At 37.9% G+C, this 27,134-nt stretch overlaps 1 protein-coding gene across 5 annotated transcripts in view; it reads left to right on the top strand.

Annotated features, from left to right (window-relative positions):
• The first annotated feature begins 6,287 nt into the window (after positions 1–6,287).
• The window catches only part of TMEM184B (transmembrane protein 184B), a 122,864-nt gene continuing 102,017 nt past the window's right edge, over positions 6,288–27,134 (top strand). The window contains exons 1-2 of one of the 5 annotated variants that reach the window (XM_053721259.1): positions 6,288–6,482; positions 8,237–8,377. Coding sequence is in view for 2 of the 5 variants with exons in the window: in XM_053721258.1 (XP_053577233.1) it covers positions 26,946–27,134 (189 nt within the window). In the remaining 3 variants the exon portion in view is untranslated. Of the gene's footprint in view, positions 6,483–8,236; positions 8,378–14,922; positions 15,143–26,723 lie in introns of those variants that run through there. The other 4 variants (XM_053721260.1, XM_053721261.1, XM_053721258.1 and 1 more) reach the window with 4 other exon arrangements.

Raw genomic sequence — 27,134 nt, 5'->3', positions numbered from 1 at the left:
CTTTCTTTGTTATATGCTTACTGAGGGATGAGTTTTGAGTGCTAAGAGATTTACATTTAAAGTGAAAGTAAATCCTAGCGCTAGGATTTACTATTGAAACAAATAAAGGGCACTTTCATTCATGAAGTTTAAGATACTTCATGTAGAAAGCTCCTTTATTTGATTCAATCGATCGCCGCTCTTAGTTCCTACAGCAGCCCACGGCTAAAAAATTTTTTGACTAAGAGGTGACGTTTTCACCTCTTAGCCAAAAGCCGTGCGGTAAATCCGGCTTGGCGCCCATGGGAGCCAGTCGAAATTGTGTAAGGGTACGAAGTTTGTGGGCAGACATGATATTAATTATACTTGAAGGGATGGAGAGGCACTGAAAAGTTTAATAGCTAAACCAGATTTGATTCTTAAACAAGCTGATAAGGGCGGAGCTACGGTCATTCTAAATAAGGATTACTATAAAAACGAGATAATCCAACAGCTGTCCGACCCTAATGTATATAGGAAAGTGAATTGTAATCCCTTATTTAACATTCTTAAGGAGGTCAATAAGATCTTAATGTTTTCTAAATCCCGGGGAGTAATAGATGCTAATACAGCAAGATTTTTGTTAGTAGAGGATAGTGTAATTCCAGTTTTTTAAACCCTACCCAAAATACACAAATCCCTTTATTCACCCCCGGGACACCCTATTGTGGCAAGTACCAACTCTGTATTTTCTAACATCGCTGTGTATTTAGATAAAATCTTATGACCCTTGGTGGTACTTTCAAGCAGGTATCATAAAGATACAGGGGATTTTTTTACAATTTCAAAATGATAAATATATATTATTCAGCCTTGATGTTATAAGTTTGTATACCTCTATCACACACGAGAGTGGTCTGGCTGCTATTAAATCTATTCTATACTCAGATAACAAACTAAATATACCTCAAATCCATTTTGTATTACAATTGTTGGAATTAATTCTGTCTAACAATTTCTTTTTGTTTGAAGATTCCTTCTATGTGCAATTACAGGGTACTGCCATGGGTTCCAATGTCGCCCCCAATTATGCAAACCTATATATGAGTGTTTTTGAAGAAAAATTTGTATTTGAACATCCATTGTATCTTCAGTATGGCACCACTTGGTGGCGCTATATCGACAATATTTTTGGTATTTGGTTGGGCGACATTGGAACCCTGACAGATTTCGTGACAGACCTTAACAGAATGACTAACCATATACAATGTACCCTAGCCTGGAATGAACATAAGATTAACTTTCTAGATACTACGGTTCTTAAGGATGGGAATGTATTGACCACTGATTTATATAGTAAAGACACAGATAGGAATAACTTGTTACACTATGCCAGTGCTCATAATCCCACATTAAGTCCCTCCCAAGGAGTCAATTTTTGCGCGTTAGACGCATAGTCACTGATGAGGACAGAGCTAGATCTAGATTACTTGAGATGAGCCAGAAATTCATTGACAGGGGTTATCCTAGGGACTTTATATCAGTAGATATGGAGAAAGTATTAATGACCCCAAGAAGTGCCCTCTTTATACAGCATGATAGGCAAAAAAGGAAGAATGATAGAATCATCTTTGTATCACAATACTCTAAACAGAGTTTGGAAATACAAAAAATTGTGCGCAGACATTTGCCTGTGTTAAAGACATGTAATCCCGATATTTCGGAATTTGTTAACATGCCCATGCCTGCATACAAACGCAATAGCAATTTAAGTGATAAGCTTATCAGAGCAGATATTGGTACTTCAATACTTTCGAAACAAACATACATCTCAGAGGCTCATAAAGGATGTTTTCCCTGCCTACAGTGCTCGAATTATAATTCTATGATTAGGGGATCTCGATTTTCCCATCCCCTTACGGGAAAAAAATTCAATATAAGAGGATACTTTACCTGTAATTTGAAATACGCTATATATATGATTAAATGCCCATGTGGGCGGGCCTATGTTGGCGAGACCACAAGGATGGTCAAAGAATAGTAGAACACAAAAGTAATATCAGACATAAGGTATTAACATCTCCTGTTAGCCATTTTTTAGAAGCAGGACATACAATCAGTCAATTGAGTTTTTCAAATTATTGATCATATTGGAAGACCTAGGAGGGGAGGAGATAGGGAATTGAGACTCAAACAGAAAGAAGCTTTTTGGATCTTTAAGCTAAGTACACTATCACCAAATGGTATGAATAAAGAGATCGATTGGTCGGTATTTTATTGTAATCTGCTCTTGTGATGTTTAATAAGTTAGATGGTGTGATATGATTTTACCTTCTGTTGGGTTGTTTAGGTAATATATTGCATTTGATTAACATATAAGAATTGTATTGCTGCTCCAAATCTGTCACTTTATCTCTGTATTTATTTTTGTTTGTTTTTAATTGATATGTAATGAATAGAAATAGCCACTAGTTGGTAGCATACTTAGGTGTGCACAGGTAAATGGGTGTGTCTTTAGGGTTAATTTGTTGGCTATTTAAGGCATACAGGATGTGATGTACATATGCATGATTAAGGGGTTGCCCCCCGAAACGTTGCTATTTTGTCTCTGCAATAAAATAAATGATATGAAGTAAGGTGCTGCTATTTCTTGGACTGATATTGCCAAGAAAAGTTTAGCCATGCGCTGCTGTAGGAGCTAAGAGCGGTGATCGGTTTAATCAAATAAAGGAGCTTTCTGCATGAAGTATCATATACTTAATGAATGAAAGTGCACTTTATTTGTTTCAATAGTAAATCCTAGCGTTTGTAAAACGCTAGGATTTCCTTTCACTTTAAAGGGCTGCAGTTTGAAATTGCAGTAAGTTTGGATGCATTTTTATTATATGATCAAACCGGATAATTAGCTTCTAAAAAACATGTTTTGATACATGAGGTGCTTTAAACAGATACTGAGGATTCAAATAATTATCTGGTAATATTGATTACATTGGACAGGTGGGAGAAGTTTTATATATACAAACTTTGTTTTGAAAATTAAAAACTTTCATGATTCAGAAAAGAGCAGCAGTTTTAAAGAGATTTTCCAATTTACTTTATTGATAAAACTATACACTGTCTCTTCATATGCACACTTTATGAGGCACCAGCTACTACTGAGCATGTGCAACAGATCACAGTAAATACGTATATTACTCTGTGATTGGCTGAGGGCTATCACATGATAAGGGGGGCGGTAAGTTGAAGTTTGAAATTTTTCCAAAAAAAAAAAAAATCGACTGCTCATTTAAAATTCAAAGTAAGTTTTTTTGCGTTTTTATTATTATGCACTTAGTATTAAGCAGTTCTGCTGTATTGAATGGTCCCTTTATCATACGGACTGCTTATTACATAGAGCGGTTTAGCTATTTAATGTGCGTCTGCTGTATTTAATGGTCCCTTTATCATACGGACTGCTTATTACATAGAGCGGTTTAGCTATTTAATGTTCGTTTGACTGATAATTACATATTTTGTGTGAGCAATAATACACTGCATTGTGCCCTGTTTCTATGCTCTATTTGTAGACACAACAGAGAAAAACATATCTCCAAGTGATTCCTCACTTCTCATCATACACTGGACAGTGTATCCTTTTTAGAAAATGTAACCCCTTGAGTGCCAATGGCTCTGAGCCGTCGCAAATTTTCTTAGTCAGGTGCTGACGACGGTTCTGAGCCGTCGCTAGCACTCACCCACCTTGAGGGCAATCTGGGGGCTCCCATCAACTCCCACCCCGGCGATCGTGCCTGTATAGTGACAGGTATCGCCGGGGCTTCCCATTTCGTGTGGTGACATCACACGCAAAGAAGTGATGACGTCACTGTGCAACTTTGTTTAAAATTTACAATGCACAATATAGGGAAAGGGGGCATGCTGCTTAGAAGCCTGTATCTCAGGCATCTAAGCAGCTACAGTAATCGCCTTGGGGATCTGGGGAAAAAAAAGTTAAAAAAATATATATATATATATTTAAAAATAGTACAAAAAAAAAGCTTAAATCCAGCTTAGCACCCTGGTGGGAAATGGCTTAGCACTCAAAGGGTTAATACTTTTATAGTCTTTGTGGGTTGTTTGAGATATTGTTATTTTGTATCACATTTATTCTTTTGTTATAGCTTGATGCCAGTGCACATTACCATTTCTGTGTATTTGACCACTTGTGTGGTTATGTGCGTTTATATTTACTAGTCAATGGTAAAGATAGAAAAAAAAAAAGCCAAATACTCATCCACTGCAATTTCTTTTTTGTCCGGGACTATTGGAAATTTCCAGAACTATATTATATTGTTTGTTTGGTGAGATATATATATATATATATATATATATATATATATATATATATATCTCTCACTCTCGTTTGTAGACAAGTGCAGAGAATTGGTTTCAGATGTAGCTCTCCAATGACACCCTGGAATAGCTGCTGCACCCTCTGGATCACCCAGAAAAGGCGACCTATCCATTGTGGGGATCTCCATGTGCCTATGAAGGTGCCAGACTGTCGGGGGGAGGGATTAGGCTCTTATCAGATGGCAAATGTGTATAAATGCTGTGAGTTTGTGTGAATAAACCAGTTCTTGTTTCACCTTAATACTGGTCTTGTCTGGTTATTAGGGTGAAATACTTGCTAAAATCACTTCCAGCTCTACAGCTAAAGGTTCCAGGGTTGAAGAAGGTCTCTTGGCGGAGATACCCAGTCCATCACATGCACTATTAGGGTGGCTGCTCAACATTGGCTCACACAACATATTCAGGTATTTCCCAGTAGTGAATTGCTGTTCCAACAAAGAGAATAAAGCAAATCTAAAAATAGCAGTAAATTGGAATGTTGTTAAATGATATGCTCTACCTGAATCAGGAGTTTCATGTCATAAAGTTAAATTGGTAGGTAGTACTAGTGCTACAGGCCAGCAACAACAGTTTTTTTTTTGTTTTTTTAATGGATCAGGGAAAAGTGAAGTGTACATACTTATTGGCAGACACAAGAATCTGACACGAACATTGCTACATTGTTAGTAAATAATGTAAGTTTAAACTTTCTGAAGCCTCTTAAAACTTTAGAGTTATAGTTTTAAGCGCAAAAATTACCCAAATATATATATATTTTTTTATATTCAGTTTGTTTATTTTTCATTAAACGGAAAGCTCCTTTATCTTTTATAGATGAATAAAACAAATACTGAAACAATTTGTTGTTTTTTACAATCATCTTTATATTTAATGCACATTTGTGTGATACATAGCCGCTAGTCCCGGATTAGTATGGAGTTGTAGTGGACAAGTTTTTTTAATTTATTTTTAAAGAAATAGAAAAGTAAAAATTGAAATCTGCATTTTAGTTTTAAATAGGGTAAAGGTGTAGTTTAGCGTCACAAATTCAGAAGGTACCACATCCTGCCAGGGGGGGAAGAGACCATGGATAGGTTCCCAGCGGCGTTTGGGAACGATATTTGAACAGAGCAATCAACTTTACCTAAACATGTTATATTTTTACCATGGGAATTACTTCAGAAAGGTAACGTGAGGGGCATGGTTAGGTTCCCAGCAGCGGTTGCGGCGCTCAGAGCAGTTATTTTTAACAGATCGCTCTTTTACCATGGGAATTACTTCAGAAAGGTAACGTGAGGGGCGGGCACGGTTGCGGCGCCCCGGAGCAGTTATTGGAACAGATCGATCTTTTCCAATATTGTTCCCGGTCGCTGCAACACTGTTTCAATATTGGTCCCAGGAACCGCAACCACCCCTAGGAACCTATCCATTGTCCCAACCCCCCACCCGCAGGATGTGGCACCTTCCGAATTTGGGACGGGACACTAAACTACACCTTTACCTTAAAATAGATACAAAATACTTCCATTAGCAAAAATGCTTGTAGTAAAAGTTACTGTTACACCACACCTACTCAGATTCAGTAGTGATTTGTATGATACTGTGTTTGTACACTGATCCTCTAGTCACGCATAGTATATGTGCGTATGCCGCTGAAGCAGTAATAACTTTATCTAATACTGCAAAAGGGCTTAATTCATGCACAGCTCACTTTTAATATTGATTGAAGTAATAACTTTCTCCTCTTCTTAGATACACGTGTGTACATGACCATTACCCTGGTACACCCGTGTCTCTATGTATGGCACGCCGCACACCTGCGGAATCAGAATCTAACACTCACATTACAGGCGCCCACCGTTAATAAGCTGCTGCCATCCAGGTGCGCTGACCTCGGCTTTAAGGCGCCGGTGACGTCATCAGCCCAGTCCAGTGGGCGTGCCAGGGTAGCTCGCTTGACGTCAGTAAGCAAACAGAGCAGACACGGGGAGGATGGTGGAATAATGCGCATGCGCCACATAGCGGATCCGGAGGTTTTACCTCACAGCGCGACATAACTGGTTGCATTGCCGATTCACACAAGTCGACAGCTGGATACCCTCCACCTTCATCAACCAAGTTCTCCAATCCGGAATCCCGTGGACGGACTTCTACAGGTAGGAACTGACTCCTGGTAGAAAGATGGCAAGTCCGACATTGACGCGCGTAAGTGGGTTGGGGTGTTGTGAGTAACCCAGCCACTTGGCTCTGATTGGCTGACCCTAGCACGCGACCTTTTCCCGCTTTATTTGGGGGGCGCGAGGGTCCTGAGGTCATCCTTTGCTGTGATTGGCCAGTCTCATCCGCCTGACACAGTTTGTCACCTTATTTATGCTCCTCCTCCTGCGCAGGTGTAACTGGCATGTGATTGGACGGCTTAGTTTAGTCTCCTCCCCTTTATAGTCTCTTTCTGCACTAATAGCTTTTATAACTTTCTTTTTCTGAAATTGCATTGTTACCAAAGTTACAAATCTCAAATTAATTTCATCAAATGCCCCAAATATGCTGTAAAAATCTCCCATTAGTGGAATAATTTTCCTTTGCTCCTTCTCTTGGTGGTGTCTTATTGCACTGCCTCATTTTTATTATTAGAGTTTTTCTCCACTAATTGGCATAATCTGAAATTCATACACTGCTCCACCTACAAGGATCTTCAGGAAATTTGTTACACAACCTCCCCACTGATTGTGACACCCTTTTCCTGATAGAGATGTTCAGAATTTAGTTTTAAACTTTCCTCTTTTGTTAACTAGAATAACTAGGAATATTAGTTGCAAATGCCCTGTTCTCTCAATATGATCTCTGTGAATCTAAGTTACACTGCTCCATCTCTTGATTAGGATCTCAAGGAATCTCATTATGCAGACCCTCTTGTTAAGGATCTTCAGAAATCTTTACAAATCCTCCTTTGTTAACTGAGATCTAGGAATCTCATTTGCTCTGCCATTTCTCTGACTAGAACCTCCAAGAATCTTAGTTACAATGCCCTATGTTCTGCCTAGAATCTCCGACTAAATCTTCCATGGAGTGCCACCTAAAGGTATTTAATTTCACTCCCTTTTCTTTTATGGATCTGCCCTTCCTGTCTATGGGTTCACTGGCAACCTTTTATTCTGCTCATTCTCTCTTTGGATTTTCAGAAATCTCACGACACTGCACCCTTATCTGATATCATCAGGAATCTCAATTACAAAGCCCTTTCTCTTACTGGATTTCCAGTGATCTTAATACATTACCCTTGTTTTAGTGTTCTTCTGGGATTACGTTTCTGGTATCACTGCTTTCAGTGCCCTATCTTGGACTGTAATCACCTTTCACTGTCCCTCCTCTGTGTGGTCTCTATTGCCAGATCTCCTGCCAAGATTGCAGTCTCATAGTAGGAATCGTTCCTGATGATCAATCTTTTGGATTTCACCCAAGGGATTCTTTGGGTGGTCCCTTTTACAATTTGGCTATAACTAATGAGATTTAACCCGTCTATAAAAATGACGTTCCCTGCATAAGTGTGTAAATACACAGTTGGGTTATGTTGTTTAAAAGAGACATTGCTCTAGGAACCATCTTTTGTAGCTACCTGCTGAATTGGATTTTCACAGTAGATCATCTGCTGCAGTCTTTGCCCTGGCAGAGTTTTCATACCAGAGATATCTCCTATGGTAGCCCTTGTCCTGTTGAGGATCTCCCTTCAGAATTGTCTTCCAGTGCAAAACTTGCATTCATTTGATTCTTGGTGGTCCTTTGTGTCATGGCAGTTCTACAAATTGGCTCATTCTTTTTGACATTTCTCCGCCAAGAATGTAACTATATTGGAATCTCCACAAGGATCTTTGGTCTCAGTCTCTGAATAATGTTTTTTTTTTTATTCCCCTAGAATCACTGCGGCATCTATAGGCGTGAAAAGCGTACCAAAGTCATGGGCTCTTGAGGTGCCAAAGGCAGGAATACATCTCCACCTTTGTGGCATCAACATTCTCCTTTGGCCTCTGTATCTAAACATCATATTTTTTTACAAGTAAGTTCTTTAATATAGTAGTGATTTGATGTGGCTGATTATTTTTTACTTGTGGTCGTTGAGGGATATTTTAATTTACTGAACAGTATCTTGTTAAGAAACAGGGACAATATGAAATCTATATTGGGTCAGTTTTATGTATGTAGTGAATAACTTTCATGTTTATTATTCATTTTAAATGTAGGAAATCCATAAATAAATACACTGGGCTGATACTAACCTACCTTTCTTAGGATGTGATGAATACATAAAAAAAAAAAAACCTATGCAAACTTTACTGAGTCTGTAGCGCAGTGTGGAACCCCCAGAACAAAACTAGGTGAATACCTAATATGAAAATTAATCTAATATAAAAAGAAAAGTCCTCAGCCAATTGATTTTTTGTTTGTTGTTTTCCTCCTCTAAGAGCTCTGCTAACCCCCTTTCTGCAATGCTTTGCAAGGCTGTAGTGTACGTTGCTGCATCTGGTTGTCAAGGGGTTCATGGAATACCTAGCTAGTACATTAGGTCAAAAGGGTTTTGTTTTTTAATTCCCTTTTTTTTGCACTAGTTTTAAATGAGTTTGTGCACTGCTCTAAGCAATAACTGTATAGTATGTAGTTTGTTTAGGAAGTTTGCAGCACTTTGGAGGTTTTTCTTTTCATCCTTTCTAGGGTGCTTGGGACAAGCATAATTTTTAAAGGAACATGAAAGTCAAACATTTTCTTTCATGACTCAGTAGCATTTGTAAACTACTTACTAATTCACTTCTATTATCCCATTTTCTTCATTCTCTTGGTATCTTTTGTTGTAAATCATGGAGGTAAGCTCAGGAGAGTGCACGTGTCTGGAGCTCTATATGGCAGCAGTTTTGCAAGAATGTTATAAATTTGCAAGACCACTATATGGCAGCACTATTTCCTGTCATGTAGTGCTGAAGACGCCTACCCAGGTAGCTCTTCAACACAAAATACTGTGGAAATTAAACAAATTTTATAAAAAATAAATTGGAAACTTTTTAAAAATGGTTTGCTCTGTCTGAGTCACAACATAATATTTTTGGGTTTCATATCCCTTTAAACAACGGCAAGCAGATGAAATAACCCATTTATATTGCAATGATTAAACACCTTATACTGTAATATTGACACATTTCATATCCCTTTAATCAAAAGCAAGCAGATTAAATAACCCATTTATATTGCAATGATTAAACACCTTATACTGTAATATTGACGCGTTTCATATCCCTTTAATCAAAGGCAAGCAGATTAAATAACCCATTTATATTGCAATGATTAAACACCTTATACTGTAATATTGACGCGTTTTCATATCCCTTTAATCAAAGGCAAGCAGGTTAAATAACCCATTTATATTGCAATGATTAAACACCTTATACTGTAATATTGGCGCGTTTCATATCCCTTTGGGCACAACGTTTACATCTGGACGGGTAGAAAAAAGGAATTCCTGTTTTAACTGGAAAATGGTTTTCAGCAGCTGAATTCATTCTAAAAGTACAGAGTTTTTTTATAGTTGGTATAATAGTGTAGTATTCATGTATATAATTTATGTTGCTGATTTCAAAAATCTAAAAGTGGTCTATTTGTTCTTCCAATTATTCTATTTTTAATTTTCTATTTTAAAACAGGAAGTAGTTTTATATGGAAAATCCCTGGGGAAATATTACCTCTGTCAAAAAAAAAAGTTTTTTCCCCAGGAGCCAGAAACTTTTTATGTTAATTTATGCAATTCATTTGTGCTGTGGATAGCAGAACTTGTTATATTAGTATAAAGTATTACACTGCCCCCACCAGCTACTTCATAGGGCCACCCGGCTGGGGAACACTGATCTGTAGAGATCTCTTTATGCTGCCTGCTGTTGTGAGTTTTGACCTTTTAGGGACAGCTAGTGACTTGTCAGTTTGGGGCACGGCCGTCAGACTTGTGTCCTTGTCTTCCTTTGATCAATGGGCCTTTTTTTCTGGTAGAGCTGCTGGTATCCTTATTTCTAATGCCTGGATAATGGCACGTGTCATAACTAAACATTTTATATAGCAATCTCAAGGCAACATGTACAGAAAGATCTTCTGTATAAGAAAAGGATTTTTATTTTATAAAGAGATTTAATTCAAGTTCTGATGCTCTTCAGCTAACGTCTTAAAGGGACATAAAGGAGCAATAAATACATTCTCTAATATGTGGTTTGCTTTAATATAACAGCCATAAAGGGGTTAAACCGATAAAATCACCTTAGACTGTCAATCATGAGTTGTTGGTTTTTTTTGTTTTGTTTTTTTATGACTGGGGATGGGCGGTTATGCACATATGCTGCACCTGATTGGCTCATCAAGCAGTAGTGTAATAATACAATGCCTAATCACTCTACAGCATTTTATTATTGTTCTTAAAGGGACATAACTCATTTCCCCCCATGATTTAGAAAGATCATGCGATTTGAAACAACTTTCCAATTTACTTCTATTATCTGATTTGCTTCGTTCTCTTGATATCCTTGGTTGAAAAGTATGTCTAAATATGCCCAGTAGCTGCTGATTGGTGGCTGCACATAGATGCCTTGTGTGATTGGCTCACCTATGCACATTATTTCTTCAACAAAGGATACCTAAAGACAATAGAAGTAAATTTGAATGTGGTTTAAAATTGTGTTCTCTATCTGAATCATGAAAGAAAAAAAATGTGGGTTTCATTTCCCTTTAACTCCTTAATGACAATTGACGTACCAGGTACGTCATGCAAAAACTAACTGTTAATGACAATAGATGTACCTGGTACGTCAGTTGTCTAACAGAGTGCTGGAAGTGATCACAATCGCTTCCAGCAGCTCTGAGGGTATTGCAGTGATGCCTCGATATGGAGGCATCCTGCAATACCCCTTTACAAGCCTCCGATGCAGAGAGAGCCACTCTGTGGCCCTCTCTGCACCGGTAGCGATGGTGCCGATGTCCGGGTGGGAGGAGGGAGCGTGTGTGCACGATGCGCGCACGGGGATGCGTGTGCACGTGGGGCGTGCACAGGGGCGCACGTGCACACATTAGCCACACTGACACCAATGAAGGAAGGGGAAAAAAAGTTTTTTTTTTTTTTTTTTTTTACATATAAAAAAATCTGGGAGGGGGTGGGGGTATTGTGGGGGGGGGCTGCTACACTACAGAAATAATCAAAAATAAAAGTTATAAATAAAAATAAATAAAATTAAAATACTTTGGTTTGTGGGGCCAAACTGGGTACTGGCAGAGTACCCAAGATGGCGGTAATTAGGTAGGGGAGAGGGTTAGAGAGCTGGAGGGGGGGATCAGGGAGGTTGGTGCTAAGGCAGGGGTCCATCACAACTAAAATATTTTATTATTTTTATTTAAAAAAAAACAAAAAAACTTTTTAGTACTGGCAGACTTTCTGCCAGTACTTAAGATGGCGGGAACAATTGTGGGGTGGGGGAGGGAAGAGCTCTGTTTGGGAGGGATCAGGGGGTGGGATGTGTCAGGTGGGAGGCTGATCTCTAAAATTAACCCTGCAAGCTCCCTACAAGCTACCTAATTTAACCCCTTCACTGCTGGGCATAATTCACGTGTGGTGCGCAGCAGCATTTAGCGGCCTTCTAATTACCAAAAAGCAACGCCAAAGCCATATAAGTCTGCTATTTCTGAACAAAGGGGATCCCAGAGAAGCTTTTACAACAATTTCTGCCATAATAGCACAAGCTGTTGGTAAATAATTTCAGTGAGAAACCTTAAATTGTGAAAAAGGTAAAGTGTTTTTTTTTTTTTTTATTTGTTCGCATTTGGCGGTGAAATGGTGGCATAAAATATACCAAAATGGGCCTAGATCAATACTTGGGGTTGTCTACTACACTACACTAAAGCTAAAATTAACCCTACAAGCTCCCTAATTAACCCCTTCACTCCTGGGCATAAAACACGTGTGGTGCGCAGCGGCATTTAGCGGCCTTCTAATTACCAAAAATTACCAAAATTAAAAAAAACGCCAAAGCCATATAAGTCTGTTATTTCCGAAAAAGGGGATCCCAGAGAAGCATTTACAACCATTTGTGCCATAATTGCAGAAGCTGTTTGTAAATAATTTCAGTGGGAAACCTAAAGTTTGTGATAAAATTTGTGAAAAAGTTAACTTTTTTTTTTTTTATCGCATTTGGCGGTGAAATGGTGGCATGAAATATACCAAAATGGGCCTAGATCAATACTTTGGGATGTCTTCTAAAACAAAATATATACATGTCAAGGGATATTCAGGTATTCCTTACAGATATCAGGGTTCCAAAGTAACTAGCGCTAATTTTGAAAAAAAATGGTTTGGAAATAGCAAAGTTCTACTTGTATTTATTGCCCCATAAATTGCAAAAAAAGCAAAGAACATGTAAACATTGGGTATTTCTAAACTCAGGACAAAATGTATAAACTATTTAGCATGGATGTTTTTTGGTGGTTGTAGATGTGTAACAGATTTTGGGGGTCAAAGTTAGAAAAAGTGTGTGTTTTTTCCATTTTTTCCTCATATTTTATCTTTTTTTTTTTTTTTTAGTAAATTATAAGATATGATGAAAATAATGGTATCTTTAGAAAGTCCATTTAATGGTGAGAAAAACGGTATATAATATGTGTGGGTACAGTAAACGAGTAAGAGGAAAATTACAGCTAAACGCAAACACTGCAGAAATGTAAAAATAGCCATTGTCATTAAGGGTAAGAAAATTGAAAAATGGTCCGGTCATTAAGGGGTTAAGAGAGTAGTGATACCCAGAGTATGAAGCTGCCCACATGTGCTGACGTGGAGCAGCTGTATTTGGGGAGAGCGGTCCCTGTCTGATCTTGTCCTCTCCGAGCCTCAGTACACACCTGTCGGAGTATTCCCCGTCTATTGTTACCTGGCTGCTTCTGCGGCATTATGGGACAAGTGCGGATAGGTTACACCTCAGTGTTTGTGTAAGCACAGAGCAGTGAGCTGTGACTGAGCTGGAAACAGACCGGTGTTTGGTTCAGGCTGTGCGCGGATGCGTTTCACTCATCTCTGCTTTTTATGTGTTTCTGTTTTGTGTGTTTTTCAGGCTTTGATGTGAGCTGTCCTTTACAGCTGCTCATTAGAATTAGTATTTGTTGTCTATATATTGTTTTCATGGCACAGACAGTGGAGTGATCCTTTAGCTGTGAATGCTTTTATGTACGAGAGAGCCAGGTGTTTCTGTAAATGCTGTTTTATACATATAACACGTGCTCTAACTGTTTACAGAATATTTCATGTGCGCTTACTCAAAATTCCTTTATAATTATTTTTCTCAGTGTTGCTAATTAGATCTGCATCTCTCATTTCCTGTAGAGTGATAAATTCATATAAATTGTGTGATTTCTTTTATCATCTAGGCTATAATCATCCAACTTGGAGCCACAGTGTGGCCCTTGAGTGCCTTTTATCTCACCCCATCACTCCCCATGTGAAACACACAAAGAGCTAATCTTCCCTGGCTAGATTAATTGTGTGTATGTATATGTGTGTGTGTGTGTATATATATATATCTATATCTATATCTATATATATCTCTATCTATCTATATATATATATATATATATATATATATATATATATATATATATATATATATATATATATATATATATATATATATATATATATATATATAATATAGATATATATATATATATATATATATATATATCTATATTATATATATATATCTATATTATATATATATATATATATATATCTATCTATCTATATTATATATATATATATATATATATATATATCTATATTATATATATATATATATATATATCTATCTATCTATATATATATATATATATATATATATATATCTTTCTCTCTGTTTCTCTCTTTCTCTCTCTTTCTTTTTCTCTTTCTCTTTCTCTTTCTTTTTCTCTCTTTCTTTTTCTCTCTCTCTCTTTCTTTCTCTCTCTTTTTCTCTCTCTTTCTCTCTCTTTCTCTCTCTCTTTCTCTCTCTTTCTCTTTCTTTTTCTCTCTCTTTCTCTCTCTCTCTCTCTCTCTTTCTTTTTCTCTCTCTTTCTCTCTCTCTCTTTCTTTTTCTCTCTCTTCAGCCAGGTGGCATTTTAAAGTAGCCCTGTGTGGGCAGTGTAATACTTTGTAATATTATAGCATGCTCTGTTATCCAAAGCACAGAATAATTGCATAATGTAGCACAAATGTATTTAATAATATTGGCTAAAATTGTAGCCGGGTGTTCAGTAAAATCAGCCGGTTGGTGCACCCGTTAAAAAGGTCCTGACTAGGCACTTATGGACTTATTTTAACGTTTGCAAACTTTTGTAATTCCATTATTAAAATCTTTTTTTCAGCAAGTTGATTTTGTTATGGATGTCTGTTTCTGGATGTAGTGATCAGAGAACAAACATCATTACCTTGGTCACTCCCTTCTCAGAGTCTGGCTTGCCATGACACATTCAGGTGCGTGTTGTAACACTGTGCTGGTCACCCGCCCCGTCAATCAATACTCAGACTGGAATGTAGTGTTGAGCTGCAACATTCCTTTCCTATCAGAACAAGGGATTCAGGGTTGCTCCTTCTGAAAATCAATAGTGTATGTCCTATAACTGCGCTGCTTCCTGCATCCCTAAAGACATCAATCTTTGTGTTTCTTCATTGAGAAAATAGGATATAACTTGCACATACAAGTGGTTTGCTAAACATTCTGCATATACTCCGGCTGCGGTTTGGTGTTTTGTGACGAGCAGCCTGAGATTATACAATCAGGTTTGTACCAGTCTGCCAACTCATTGGATTGCTTGTTTAAATCTGGTGTTTGTCATTTTTGGACAGCTGTAACAAGATTTTGGAAGGTTTCTATTTTAATGAATGAAATGTGTTTATTATCTTGGTACACAGGTTTATTTTTAAAGAAGCATTACACTAGCCTAAGAATAATATGCAGATTTAAAAAAATATATATATATATTTGTTTATATTTTGGGGGGGGGGTTAAGTGTAAAGTTTGTGTCTATAAAGTAATGGTCTCTTTCATGTTGTAACCTAGGTTTAAAATCCTGTTATCTCCTCTTTTGTGGTATGTTAGGGTCTGTTATAAATAAGTTACTGCAGTAACTATGTCCTTAAATGTAATGTCCCTTTAATTAATGAGGCTGGTCATTTACATGCAGAGATAGTCAGTCATCTACAGTGTTGGTGCATGCTGGGGTAGAACTGTCCTGCCGGGGGGTACATACATCCCTAATTCTTTGTGATATCTCCCTTTGTTAAAGAGATATTGTTATCCCAACCCAAATGTTGTGACATGAAAGGTACATGGGAAAACTGTATATTTAAAAATATTTTTATATTAAAAAACCAAACAAACAAAACAAGTAATAAGCAAAAGCTTTGTAAACTAGCAGTTGTCTACTTAGGACACATTCAAGATATAAAGGAGGCAACTGTGACACGTTTTTAGAAGTCAGGGATTGAATAAATAAAGAGATTAATGTGGAAAGATCCAAAATCTTACAAACACAGGGAAAAAAATACAAGGATTTTGGGAGCTGTGGTTCTCTGATCCCCTAAGGCCGGTGTAACCTTTGTATATAATCTAACAGAAAATGTATATTTGTGCAGTATGTATGGTAGGACAAGCATCCCACACATTCCAGCTATGTCCCTTTAAGCTGTCATTTGTCATAGTCAAGGACACATCTTTTCTTGTTTTATTAATAGGTTGTGACGGTCTGTGAGAGACAAATTCTGTGTATTAGAGAATATGAAAATGATGCTGTTGCTCCAAGTCTGTAAGGTCTAATCCCATGTGACATGTATATAAGGTACCTTATGTGCAGCCCTCTGTACTTGTGTTAAAGGGGCATAAAACTTCCATGGTTCAGATAGCGCATACTATCTATCAAGTGTGCTTTGTTCTCTTTTTAGCTTTTGTCAGGAGATCAGGGGCGTTCATGTGTCTTTAGCACTTTATGGCAGCAGTGTATTCTTAGCTAAAGGCATACAGCAGCAATGCACTACTGGGAGCTAGCTGGTGATTGGTGGCTACACATATGCCTCTTGTCATTGGCTCACCAGATGTGCTCAGGTAGCTCCCAGTAGTGCAGTGTGTTTAATGCACTTAAAGGGTTATATGCAAGCGATAGTGTAATAGTAAAATATGATCACCTATTAGAGTATTATTATTGCACTTTTTGTCCTTTTAACAAAAATGACTAATAACTTATTAAAGGGACATTCCTGTCAAAATTGAAATGCACATAGTTGAATTGCATATTTGAATAGAAACATATTTGCAATATACATGTAATAGCAGAAATGTGTCCAGTAAAAGTTCTCACTGTTTTAGTGATAACATTTTTCTCTGCATGTGCACACGAGGCATAGCTAGATATTCTCAGTGCATCCGCATTTTAAATACTGCAGCTGCTCAGAGCACAAGTGGGGCATGTATCATGTCAGCAATTCACAAACTGAGTCATTACCAGATGGTACAAGCACCTTCGGATCTCTGAGCAAGTGCTGTGTTTAAAATGCTGATGCACGGTGCATACTTATATACACAATTGAAAGAGCTAAAGCTTTTATTAGAAGCATTTTTGCTAATACCTGTATATTACACAAATGCTTCTATTCAAAACTGAAAAACATCCATGTAGATTCTAATTTTGACTGGAATGTCCCTTTAAACCCATAGTTAAAGTTCCACTCAGGAGCGGCATCATTTGTCTGCCACTCCTGATTGGTTTACCTGTCATGTCCTGTAAGGGAGTTGCAAAGAAAATGGCTCCTGGTGGAACTTTAACCCTTTTGTAGTGGTTAAACATACCATACGCTTGAGTTACTAACAAAAAGAGCTCACAGCTTTTGCATTAAGCCCCTCCTGCTTTTGTGTAAAACATTTGCTTTGTCCCACGCTTCCTAGAGAGGCCAAAACGTAAAACTTTTAACCTAAGTTTTCAAAATGCTGCAAGTTGTCTAATCTAGCTGTTTGGTTTGCAGCAATTTACAGGTTACAAGTTTTACACTGCGTTTCTATAACGTAATAGGCACCACTATGTTTGAACTTAAAGTTTTCTATTTATCTTTCTCTCCTACTGAGAACAATTAGGAATAGGCAATAAAAGTCAGTGTGCCGACAAGGCTGTGTGTAACATAAGATTAAATAACAGGGTTTCCACACAGCCTTGTTTGCACAAACTCTGTTTTGAATACACCATTAGGTCTAGCATGTATTTTCTGTTTAATATCCCTTTAAGGCGACTAAAATTTCAGGTTTGGTCGTTCAATCGCAGATTTCAATTAACACATCAGTGCATGTAAAAACTGTGCTAAGTGATTTAAGAGTGCAGTAAAATGTGAGTTTATTTATAACTCAATATAAATAACACTGGGGAACCTGGGGCAGTGATGTCTATTTATGTATAATGGAGACTTCTGAGTGCGTTTATTAGGATGGGGGTTCATAGGAAGCCTTGATAGATTACCGTCATTAAAACCTCTTGATTTTAGGAGAATCAGGACTTCATGGGTTAATAGTTTTTTCTGGTGTATTTTGTATTTGTATGTTTGTTGTTTTTACAATTTGTTTAACACTGATCAGAACCTTGTCTAAAAAAAGTCAAACTTTTGGGACAAGTGATTTTTATTACCCACAGTACATTTGGTAAACCAGATACAAGGTGTCATTGTCTTCTCACTGCAGTCATCTGTATGGGTTTTACTGTCAAAACAGAGTGACAGAAGACCGTGTCTCCTGTCAAGATACAGCTCTGGGGTCAGTTAAAGGTAACTTTGCATAGTAGTCGAACAGGTGTGTCTGAGTATATTACATCTTTAAGACATACTACATGACAGACTGGTCATGTGTTATATCAAAATAATTCTCATGGACTCACAATGTCATTGATCTTTAGGTTATATACCTAAATTATGTATCCTATAATTTCATCCAGGGCTTGGGAAGAGGTTTATGGCCTGCCATAAAAGGGGTGGTTACATTCCTTGCCCCCTCTCTCAAAGGGGACTGGCTAGAAACCTGACCTAGCAAAAAGATAAAATAACCTTTTATATACACTCACCGGCCACTTTATTAGGTACACCTGTTCAATTGCTTGGTTAAACAAATTGCTAATCAGCCAATCACATGGCAGAAACCCAATGCATTTAGGCATCTAGACGTGTTGAAGACAACTTGCTGAAGTTTAAATGGAGCATCAGAATGGGGAAGAAAGGGAATTTAAGTGACTTTGAACCTGGCATGGTTGTTGGTGCCAGACGGGCTGGTCTGAGTATTTCAAAAACTGTTGATCTACTGGGATTTTCATGCACAACCATCTCTAGGGTTTACAGAGAATGGTTCGAAAAAGAAAAAATATCAAGTGAGCGGCAGTTGTGTGGAAGAAAATGCCTTGTTGAGGTCAGAGGAGAATGGGCAGACTGGTTTGAGATGATAGAAAGGCAACAGTAACTCATATAACCACTTGTTACAACCAAGGTATGCAGAATACCATCTCTGACCGCACAATACGTCGAACCTTGAAGCAGATGGGCTACAGCAGCAGAAGACCACACCTGGTGCCACTGCTGTAAGCTAAGAACAGGAAACTGAGGCTACAATTCGCACAGGCTCACCAAAATTTGACAATAGAAGATTGGAAAAACGTTGCCTGGTCTAATGAGTCTCGATTTCAGCTGCAGCATTCAGATGGTAGGGTCAGAATTTGGCGTAAGCATGGATCCATCCTGCCTTGTATCAACGGTTCAAGCTGCTGGTGGTGATGTAATGGTGTGGGGGATATTTTCTTGTCACACTTTGGGCCCCTTAGTACCAATTGAGCATCTTTTAAACGCCATGGCCTACCTGAGTATTGTTGCTGACCATGTCCATCCCATTTATGACTACAGTGTACCCATCTTCTATTGTTGCTGACCATGTCCATCCCATTTATGACTACAGTGTACCCATCTTCTGATACTTCTGATACCACGTATACTTTCTGTCTCTGTGTTGAAAAGAGATTTAAAAAGCATGTGATAAGAGGCAGCCCTCAAAGGCTTAGAAATTAGCATATGAGCCTACCTATGTAGAGAAAAAAGCAAATTTGATGATAAAAGTAAATTGGAAAGTTGATTAAAATTAAAAGTACTATCTGAATAATGAAAGTTTTTAATTTATACTAGACTGTCCCTTTAATAGGAAATCGGACTTAGGGAAGGGCCTAGCATCACGTGATCGCATAAATGATAGTGTGATTTCGTTTTTCAAGCAAGTGTTTACAACGGAACTTCATTTCGATGTTAAACGCTTGCCCCCGGGCATGAAGGGGTTAAATGAGCTTAATTTTATTTATTTTAGTGCTTTTTTTTAAAATTCTTTTTATTGAGGAAAATGCATTACATACAGGATAAACAAATGGGTACAACTTCCAAGTTTACATATATTACAATAAGTATTAGAAAGATGTATATGGTGAATTATGTCAAGAAACGCATATCTATAGTAGTATAGCATGGTATGTTTATATTGATGATATGTTATATAAGAAGGCTCAGACCTTAGCAATATTAGGGGAAGAGCTTTTCATTTATTCTCAGCGACATCACTTAATACCAATCCATGTAAGTGCTGTGAGTTCTGTTGCAGTATCATTAATGTAGGTTCCCCTATTGATTGGCACATTTTCCAATTTTATCAAACAAAACAAGACAACACTCAACACAAAACACACTTATTAACATAAATATCTAATTATGAAGACTAATATCCTCAGTCTGAGTTCTTGGACACCATAGATTGAGTAAATACTTTCTATCACTGTACAGAAAGAGGATGTAAGACTATGGTTACAGTCTAGAAATAAGTAAATGCACAGGTGTTAAGTGTCAAATTGATAGTCATGTAACAAAAGTTATTTGTGATATTTCCCTTACTATACTCCTGTGGCCAGTATCGTGTTGGTGAGACTTAGAGAATGAAATGGAGTACATACAGTATATGTTGTCCGTTTCTGCAACAGGTGTTGTATACCCCCTTAACGACCAAGGACGTACGCCACACGTTCTCAAAAAAATGCAGTTAATGACCGAGGACGTGTGGCGTACGTCCTTGGTCTGGAAAGCAGCTGGAAGCGATCCTGCTCGCTTCCAGCTGCTTTCCGGTTATTGCAGTGATGCCTCGATATGGAGGCATCCTGCAATAACCCCCCTTGGCCATCCGATGCAGAGAGAGCCACTCTGTGGCCCTCTCTGCACCGGACATCGATGGCCGGTATCGTTGGTGGGTGGGAGCTTACGTGGGAGGCGGGTGGGCGGCCATCGGTGCTCTATGTGGAGTGGAGGGGGGCGGGAGCTACGGGGGCGCGCATGGGAGCGCGCGCGTGCACGGGGGGTGGTGGGCAGGCGCGTGCACGGGGCGGGAGCGGGTGGGAACCGCTACAATACAGAAAAAAAAAGTTACAAGTTAAAAACACAAATACATTAAAATGCAATCTAAGGGTCCTGGAAGGGGTTGGGGGTTGGTCTCGGTGGGGGGGGGAAGCTACACTACAGAAAAGGGATTTTTTTTTTAAAAAAGGCACATTTTGTTACAAAACTGGGTACTGGCAGACAGCTGCCAGTACCCAAGATGGCGCCCATTATTGCAGAGGGGAAGGGTTAGAGAGCAGTTTGGTGGGGGATCAGTGAGGTTGGGGTCTAAGGGGGGATCCTACACATCAGCATATGTAAATATGGTTTTTTGTTTTTTTTTAAAGGGCCAAATACCTTTTATTTTAGTACTGGCAGAGTTTCTGCCAGTACTTAAGATGGCGGGGACAATTGTGGGGTGGGGGAGGGAAGAGAGCTGTTTGGGAGGGATCAGGGGGTCTGATGTTTCAGGTGGGAGGCTGAGCTCTACACTAAAGCTAAAATTAACCCTGCAAGCTCCCTACAAGCTACATAATTAACCCCATTCACTGCTAGCCATAATACACGTGTGATGCGCAGCGGCATTTAGAGGCCTTCTAATTACCAAAAAGCAACGCCAAAGCCATATATGTCTGCTATTTCTGAACAAAGGGGATCCCAGAGAAGCATTTACAACCATTTGTGCCATAATTGCAGAAGCTGTTTGTCAATAATTTCAGTGAGAAACCTAAAATTGAGAAAAAATTAACGTTTTTTTTTAATTTGATCGCATTTGGCGGTGAAATGGTGGCATGAAATATACCAAAATTGGCCTAGATCAATACTTGGGGTTGTCTACTACACTACACTAAAGCTAAAACTATCCCAAAAAGCTCCCTACATGCTCCCTAATTAACCCCTTCACTGCTGGGCATAATACACGTGTGGTGCGCAGTGGCATTTAGCGGCCTTCTAATTACCAAAAAGCAACACCAAAGTCATATATGTCTGCTATTTCTGAACAAAGGGGATCCCAGAGAAGAATTTACAACCATTTATGCCATAATTGCACAAGCTGTTTGTAAATAATTTAAGTTAGAAACCAAAAGTTTGTGAAAAGTGAACGATTTTGATTTGATTGCATTTGGCATGAAATATACCAAAATGGGCCTAGATCAATACTTTGGGTTGTCTACTAAAAAAATATATACATGTCAATGAATATTCAGAGATTCCTGAAAGATATCAGTGCTCTAATGTAACTATCGCTAATTTTGAAAAGAAATGGTTTGGAAATAGCAAAGTGCTACTTGTATTTATGGCCCTATAGTTTACAAAAAAAGCAAAGAACATGTAAACATTGGGTATTTCTAAACTCAGGACAAAATTTAGAAACTATTTAGCATGGGTGTTTTTTGGTGGTTGTAGATATGTAACAGATTTTGGGGGTCAAAGTTAGAAAAAGTGTGTTTTTTTCAATTTTTTCCTCATATTTTATACATTTTTTTTATAGTAAATTATAAGATATGATGAATGGTATCTTTAGAAAGTCAATTTAATGGCGAGAAAAACGATATATAATATGTGTGGGTACAGTAAATGAGTAAGAGGAAAATTACAGCTAAACACAAACACCGCAAAAATGTAAAAATAGCCTTGGTACCAAACGGACAGAAAATGGAAAAGTGCTGTGGTCATTAAGGGGATACTGCCCTGGTGGTGTCTAGTACCCTATTGATTCATACTATTTGCAGAGGATTATTGAAGCTATGGTGTGGTTCAAGATTTTTCCTTTTTTATAAAAGGGTATTATAACAAAATAAACAAAAGTAAAAAAAAAAAAAAAAACAGGTGGCCAACAGGGCTAAGGTTAAGATCTAAAACAAAGCAACAACAGTTATACCAGAGGCGGTTACAACAGAAGTAGAGTGCAGTTCATTTAGTCTTGCAATGGGAACGACCAAAACCTAACATAATCTGAGTATCAAAGTGTACCCATCATGACTCAAAATAACAAACCGTTCTGAATCTGAAAAAGAAAGAAATCAACAAACAAAACTAACAGCAATTTTAACTGTCCAACACATTTCCATCAGAGAAGGCTTCAGTTTGAAATCCGTATGAAGTTTATTCAGCACATTCCCACAGTAGTTCAAAGGAGGATCAAACCGTAAATATATCATTAAATATGTTGGAACATCGTTGAACAAAGCTTCAAAGCTGCAAGTTGCCACAGAGTCAATAACGGCTTAGATATACCTAGTAGCCAAGATTGATAACAAGAAAACGCCTAACCTTACTAGGTATGGGTTGGTTCGGGTAGAGAGTTTATCCAATTCCTGCAAGGAGCAACGGTACTTCCAGATCACGTATAATATCATGCTGCCATTTTGATGTACCGCCCACCGGAAGTCCATTTTAGTGCTTTTTATTGACATTAAATAGGCAATCATTTTAAAAGGATTTCATATAAGATTTGCGTAAATTAAAAAAAACAAAACAATTTACTTATGTTATTCAAACGGCCTTGTTGAAAAGCAGGTGGCAAAGCTGGAGCTCTATATGGCAGCAGTTTTGCAAGAATGCTTTTTACCGTGTTATACATAAGCAAGAGCACTAGATGGCAGCCATGTTTGCAAAACACTTCTGCTATACCCAGGTATTCTCTTCAACAAAGAATACCTTGAAAACGAAGCAAATTTGATAACAGAAATTAATTGGCAACTTTTTAAATTGTATCCTCCGAGTCATGAAAGAAAATATTTAGGTTGCGTGTTCTCCACAGAACATTTTCAAAGGTGGGTGGCAATGTGACGTAGCCAGTTGGCAATATGAAGTAGCCGGGTGGGGGGGGCAGTATAATACTTTGCAATATTATAAAAATTTTTGTGATTTATAACTTTTACTTAAACTATACAAATTTAAGGTAAATTATGCAATTAATTTGTAATCAATTAAATGATAATTTGAGCAACAACCCTTTAATATTTATAAATGTAATACATTTTAGCCGGGCGGTGCACCTGCTAAAAAGGCTCTGGGGAAAATACTGATGACCTCCATGGGTCAAACACATCACTCATACCATATGAAGAAGCAGCACTGGGCAGGTATTGAAAGGTGAAATGACTGAACAATTCCTCCATGAGTCAGGCACATCCCATAGCTAGTGTGAAGACGCGCTGGGAAGATATTTTGAAAACTGATCCCAAAAAAATGTAATTATTTTTCTGAAATAACCTTTTTGAGCTATTTCTGCTGTAGATTGTGTCTATTTTCAAACTATACAAAGTTACGAATTATATATACAAGGCAACAACTTCACAGTTTGTTTCTGCTCTAATAATTTTTGTTTGTGTTCGGTCTTTCTGACCCACATTCCTGTCGGCCTGCAAACCCAGATCAGGCTGACACAGGCCAGGTTTTTTTCAGCATAATCCCCTCATGCCGAGCTGCATTCATTAGACTAAAAGACGCCCCAGCTGTTTTTTGTTTTTCTCTTTAAAGAGGAAACTACAAAAAACGCAGCACCTCAAATCTAAGTAACCTCCAGTTACTTAAAATCTAAAATAAAAAAATGGCTGTTCTGTAAACAGTTTCTCTTTAGATTTAAATGGATCTGCTTGTGTATCTACAAAGCCGATTTTGCAAAAGCAAGAATTATCTAGTGGACCCATATAGGTTTCACTATGGGTAAAATTTACTCTGTATAACACAGTACAGTTGTGAGAAAGTCAGGACATTACTGATCTGTGAACTTACGTTTGCGCCAAGATGGTGGCGCCCATAATGAAGATGCTGGTCTTCAGCAACCGGCACTTGCAAAGTGTGGCTTTAAAATAAGAGAACGGGTCTGAAGAGAGCTGTAGGCACAGGAGGAAAACCGTAGTATGGTGAGAAATAATAATTCTATTGCAGTTAAAAGGACAGTTTACCCTACATTTTTCTCCCCATTGATCTATTTTACCTGTTGGATTATATTAAATAGCTATTTTACCTTTTTATATCACATTTGAAATAGCTGATTTTGCATGTGGTATCCCTATCTATACTGAAAGTTTCTACAGTCTAGTCAACATTAAACTTTCATGATTCAGATAGGGCAGCAATTTTAAAAAAACTTTCCATTTTACTTTTATCATAAAATTTGCTTTGTCCTCTTGGTATTCTTTGTTGAACGTTAAACCTAGGTAGGCTCATATGCTAATTTCTAAACCTTTGAAGTTCACCCTTGAAGTCCTTGACAGTTAGACAGCTCTAATTCAGATGTGCCAGATAGATAACATTGTGCTCACTCCCGTGGAGTTATTTGAGTCAGCACTGATTGGTTAAAGTCTGTCAAAAGAACTGAGGTCAGTCTGCAGAGGCTTAGATACAAGGTAATCACAGATATATAAATGATGATATTAATGCAACTGTGTTGGTTATTCAAAACTCGGGAATGGGTAATAAAGTGATTATCTTTTTAAACAATTCTGGAGTAGACTGTCCAAAGATAGGCCAAAGAAAATCTGTGTATGCATAGCCAGCAGAAGAAATTGCACTCCCAGTGGGCGTTAGGAGAGGGAAGTAATAAAATGTTAATTTCCAATTGTTCTCTGTAAGAATTGGGATTTAGTATACAAACAGAGATAAGATGAGCATTATGTGTATAGAAAGTAATGAAATAAGGTTTCTCTGCAAGCTCAACTCATTTTGATGGGTTGCGGTGTCAAAAAACAAAACCAGCTATTTCATATACAAAACGTAACTCATAAAAAAGCAATTTCTTAAACATTTTATACTCTGCTGCTGGTAAAACAAGTAATTGGAAACACCTTAAGGGAAGAACTGTACAATATACTGTCCCTTTAACCTTTTGGATGCCTGAGAGGACAATACGCTCCGTTATCCCTATTTATAGCCTTATAGTGAAGGTAAAGTTACCTTCATGTCTATCTATTATATTATTAATTTTTCAAAATAAATATGACTTTCATTCATGAATTTTTATAAATTTGCTTATAAAGAAAATGATTACCGTTTTTAATCTATTTCTGAAGGTCCAGAAAATCAACCCTTTTTTTTTTTTGTTCCTGACTTGATCACGTTTTTCTGTGATCCAATTGAAAATCTGTCCGCTAGGCGGCCGTCACTTCATGTCATCCAACTCCTTTCTCATATGCGCATGCGGTAGTAATTTTTTCGGAAGCTAGGTATCCATGCTCGCTCCCGTTTCGCGCATGCGTATTGGTATGGTTTAGAAATTCCGATACGACACCTTTGACATAATACTGAAGGCTCCAATTCAATGATCGGTGAAAAAAGCAACTCCTCTCTGACTCGCATAACATAGTACTGAATGAATAAAGTTATTCATTGAATACTATGTTACACCGAAGATTGACGCATGCGCAGTTCAGAACGGGTTATCTCATGCGCAGAAGAAAGTAAGATCGACAATTAGCGCATGCTCTGTTAATCTGAGCATCGTGAACGCGCTTTTTAGAGACGTAGAGAGTGAGTGGGAACGCTCTATACGTCAGAGGGCAGGAAATAAGGTTGGGAGGAGTCGGTATCGGAAAGGTAGGGATTTTTATATATATATCTTCATAAAAATAGAAAAGTAATAGAGAAAATAAGTTAGCGATTAGCTTATGGTCAGATTAGCAAATGCATTGATGTGTTCAAATTGGAAAAAACGTTACCTTCACTTTAACTACTGAAATGTTAAAAAAAACAAACAAACTCACATGTGAGATTCTTGTCTACAGTATTCTCCCACCAGAGAGTCATGGGCAGTGGGCATAGTAACTCTCACCATCTGCAATATTGTTGTCTGTATATGGTTACAAGAGATGGCTGAGCATCAACACACCCAGCTCCCTGCAAGTTAGGGCTGGGCTTTCTTTCCATTGAGAGAATTCTGTATGATTTAACCTCATGGCTGCCAGAGTTAAGGACTATGCTCCTATTAGTATCTTAATCTTCTAGCTCTATTCTATAGTCCTATTATGATGACCTGATGCTGTCAGACTTGGTAGAAGAGATGCATATTATGGCCTCTGGTTAGTACAATTAAACACATTCATCCTGCTTGCGTTTGCACTTTGTTTGCTGATAATATCTGGCATAGATACCCAAGGCTGTTTGTATACAGCTGCTGCACATTGCTGCAGAGTACTTGGCAGAATTCGCACACCACATGCAAAACCTCTTGCTGAAAGGCAGCACTGAGTGGGAGAGAAGAAGCTTCTGTAGAATTCGCTCAAGAAAATGTGCAGGGAGGCCATGTTACTCAATCCTCCCTGTGTTAACTAAGCATAAAATCCAAAAAGTCTGGAGGAGGAGCGCAGAGGACTGGGAACAGATTGAATCAGTGTTCAGTAGCAGA

The sequence above is a fragment of the Bombina bombina genome, chromosome 7, assembly GCF_027579735.1.
Source record: "Bombina bombina isolate aBomBom1 chromosome 7, aBomBom1.pri, whole genome shotgun sequence".
NCBI lineage: Eukaryota > Metazoa > Chordata > Amphibia > Anura > Bombinatoridae > Bombina > Bombina bombina.
This window is presented reverse-complemented; position numbering and strand designations above follow the sequence as displayed.